The sequence below is a fragment of the Mobula hypostoma genome, chromosome 13 (assembly GCF_963921235.1).
Source record: "Mobula hypostoma chromosome 13, sMobHyp1.1, whole genome shotgun sequence".
Classification (NCBI taxonomy): domain Eukaryota; kingdom Metazoa; phylum Chordata; class Chondrichthyes; order Myliobatiformes; family Myliobatidae; genus Mobula; species Mobula hypostoma.
In genome coordinates, this window is record NC_086109.1 from 32,651,228 (window position 1) to 32,654,552 (window position 3,325).

The 3,325-nt window shown below is 36.7% G+C and overlaps 1 protein-coding gene across 1 annotated transcript; it reads left to right on the forward strand.

Moving 5' to 3' along the window:
• Positions 1 to 1,562: 1,562 nt before the first annotated feature.
• gpr25 (G protein-coupled receptor 25) lies at positions 1,563 to 3,106 on the forward strand. The gene has a single exon (XM_063066470.1). The coding sequence runs from the start codon at positions 1,706 to 1,708 to the stop codon at positions 2,786 to 2,788; it is 1,083 nt and encodes a 360-aa protein (XP_062922540.1). The 5' UTR covers positions 1,563 to 1,705; the 3' UTR covers positions 2,789 to 3,106.
• The last annotated feature ends 219 nt before the right edge of the window (positions 3,107 to 3,325 follow it).

The following is a 3,325-nucleotide window of genomic DNA, read 5'->3' on the forward strand; positions in this document are numbered from 1 at the left end:
TTTCTGACACATTTCCTAATAAATTCTGAACAGCAATTTGTCAAATCTCGCTGCATAATTGAAATTTTTGTTCTGTGAAGTAGGTAAATATCAGTTGAATTAGATAATGCAACTATAGTATAACATTGTCCTTTAGTTACTACTTAAATAAGATCTTCTAAACATTCACATTGGGGCTTCTTGGATTGTTTTCATTTGATAAATGCTCATTAGAAATATCATCAAAGCAATGAAAGTCTAGCCAGTATAACTTTCTAAATTAATTATCATTTAAATATTTTTAGTAATACACAAGAAGTTAAATTATTGGAATATTGGTAAACATTCCTTGTCAACATGATGATGCAAAATGATAGGCTGGGTGGTGCTGGAGTGGGATATCTTGTGAATTAAGATGTATCGTTACTTTTCCCCTCACCCTTCAGTTTGAAATCTTTCTGTGCTGTAATCGGACAATGGCTTAGAGAGAGTTTACTGAACCAGTGGTCTGTCTTCTTTAACAGTAAGATTTAAAATCTGGGAAAAGCACATCAATGAAGGTGAAGGGAGATCAATAATACTCAAATCCATTATGTAAGTCAAGGGCAAGAATAAGCAGAATATGAAAGAGACAAAAGAAGACAATCACACCAAAACCAAAAGCAATATGAAATTTTGCATTTTTTAAAAATCTATAGTACAAATTCATACTAGCCAGAATTATTTAACTCAGGGGTGGCCAACCTTTTACATTCGATGAGTCAATTGTTTCATGCACGAGTTCTATATTAGCATATTTTTACAAGAATTGAATGGGTGTACAAGAGCTGTATGGTGCATCTGAACTCGTGAGTGAAAAAATTGACGCATGGAATGTAAAAAGTTGGCCACCCCTGATTTAACTGGAATGCTTAATAAGATTGTTTGGTATTGCATTAAAGATTATTAAGTTGCTTCAAAATCATGATGAGGGTGTTTAATTCCACAGCTTTCATTTCAAGGTAAACGGACATATCAATTTTCAAGTTGTAAAGTCCCTGCAGATTCTACTTGATAGAATAACAGGTCTGCTTAGTTTGAGATATTACTGACTGAAAACCAATTGTGCTGAAACTGACTAACCAGAGATTTCACACAATAAATAACAAAAGTAGGAGAAACGATAAAATTCAGAGAAACAAAAGAATCAAATCCTGAACCTTTCAGTAACTTTGTGTGTTGCTAACCTTACAGGTAATTAGTACATTTTATAATTTCTATGACAAAGTCTGAAGCATAATATTTTCTTTCAGCTCATTCTCTGATTTTCATAGAATATTTAGCTCCACATTTTGTCCCGATTAAACACTTGCTTAGCAACTGTTCACTTTTGAGTGGCAGTGACAGAGGTTAGTGTGATTGAAGTGTTTATCTCAATTAACTGCTTGCTTTGTCTCTTCTCATTTTTTTTTTGACTGACACATCCTGTATCACCAAATCTGACACATCTGACATAAACAGCACCACATTGGTTAGATTGAAATGAGTTTAAAAGACAGCTGCATACTCTAGTTTCTTACTTTTCTGCTCAAGATCAGCCTGCCTTGGTTTTCCTGAGCAAATCACACCTCTTCAGGTCTTCAGAAGACACCTGTGGGACTACAAAACAAAGGAAATAGCGAAGGCTCTTCTTTCATCAGTACGTCGGATTTAAAGTAAGAGCAGAATTACGACAAATTGAGTGAAAATGTCCAGCGAAGAAGAATACTTTAACGTGACTGATAATTATCCAGCTTCTGAATTTATGACTGATTATTTTGTCGATGACACAAATGGCGACATCTGTTACTATGAGAATTTACCTTGGGCAAACATTTCAGTCTCAGTCCTCTACTATCTGATCTTCCTTATTGGATCTCTGGGTAATATCTTGGTCATTATAAACATGGTCTTCAAAGAGAAGAGAAGGAGGAGACTGGTGGATACATTTGTGATCAACTTAGCAATTGCAGACCTGATTTTTGTCTTCAGCTTGCCTTTATGGGCATCTACAGCTGGCAACAATCACCGCTGGGTCTTTGGCAATAAACTCTGCAAAATTAGCAGCTACATCATTGCTGTCAACAGATACTCAAGCATCTTTTTCCTCACCTGCATGAGCATTGACCGCTATTTGGCCATTGTTAAACTTCTCGACTTCAAGCATATCAGGACGCAGAAATATGCTGTGACAATCAGTTTCGTGGTCTGGTTTGTATCCATGCTTCTAGCCATTCCATCTGCCTACTTCAAAAAACTTGTACAACATGATGTAATCCAATGCAGAGATGACCCAGATTCTTATTTTTACCGAGGTTTCAATTTGTTTGCTATTTGCCTGACCTTCGTCCTGCCTGTCATTGTTATATCGTTCTGCTACTGCTCTATTCTTAATAGGCTAAGGGTTCATTATGAATACAACAGAAAGCTTCTCCACAGAAGAGAAAACTCTGTAAAAATCATCTTTGCCATTGTGTCTGGGTTTGTTTTGTCTTGGTTGCCCTTTAATATTTTCAGGACTATCATTCTGTGCTTGGAATTCAACAATGTTAACTTGTCTTGCTGGAGTACTGTCAACCATTCCTTTGCCATTGCTACTTGCCTGGCTTTCGTTAATAGCTGCATGAACCCAATCATTTACGTCTTCTTAGATCGGAATTTCAGACTGAGAGCTCATCGATTCTTATGTTGTACCTTTGGCAACTTCAGAAGGAGAAGAAACAGCGTTGGCTCTGCGTCAATGGCCACTGAGAGCAGCTTGTTTGCTGAACTTTCAAAATCAAACCTCTAGCAATTGGTACAATGTAGAAGTACAGATGTTTGTTCGAGAGGATACAGACAATCCAATGGTGACAAATAAAGGTCTGTACTTGATGATTACACCTTCAGTGCTTTGAGTCAAACAGTGACTTTTGTAGAATCCTCATGCAAATGTATTGAAGGCTCGGTGAGTCTGAGCGATAATACGAATTCCTTAATGCTCATGGGTTGTATTCTGACATATAAATGCAAGCAATTCTGCTATTTCATTCAAATGTAAAATTGTGATGCCTTTCACACCATGTATTCAGGCTGCTTTATATGTTTTATGCTGAATTAAATAAAAGTACTTTTTGCATCAGTTATCCGTTTTTCTTGTCTTGTTTCCACTTCTGAGGTGATCTTTTAACTTTATCAGATAAACTTGTGAAGAGAGGCATCTCAGGGGGGTGTAGACAAATAGATGAGCTGAGTAGATTGTGGCAAATGAAACATGGTGGAGAGGATCATGAGACCATCCCCCTTGGGAAAAAGGCAGAATATTCCTTAATTCTAGATGAAATTGGAT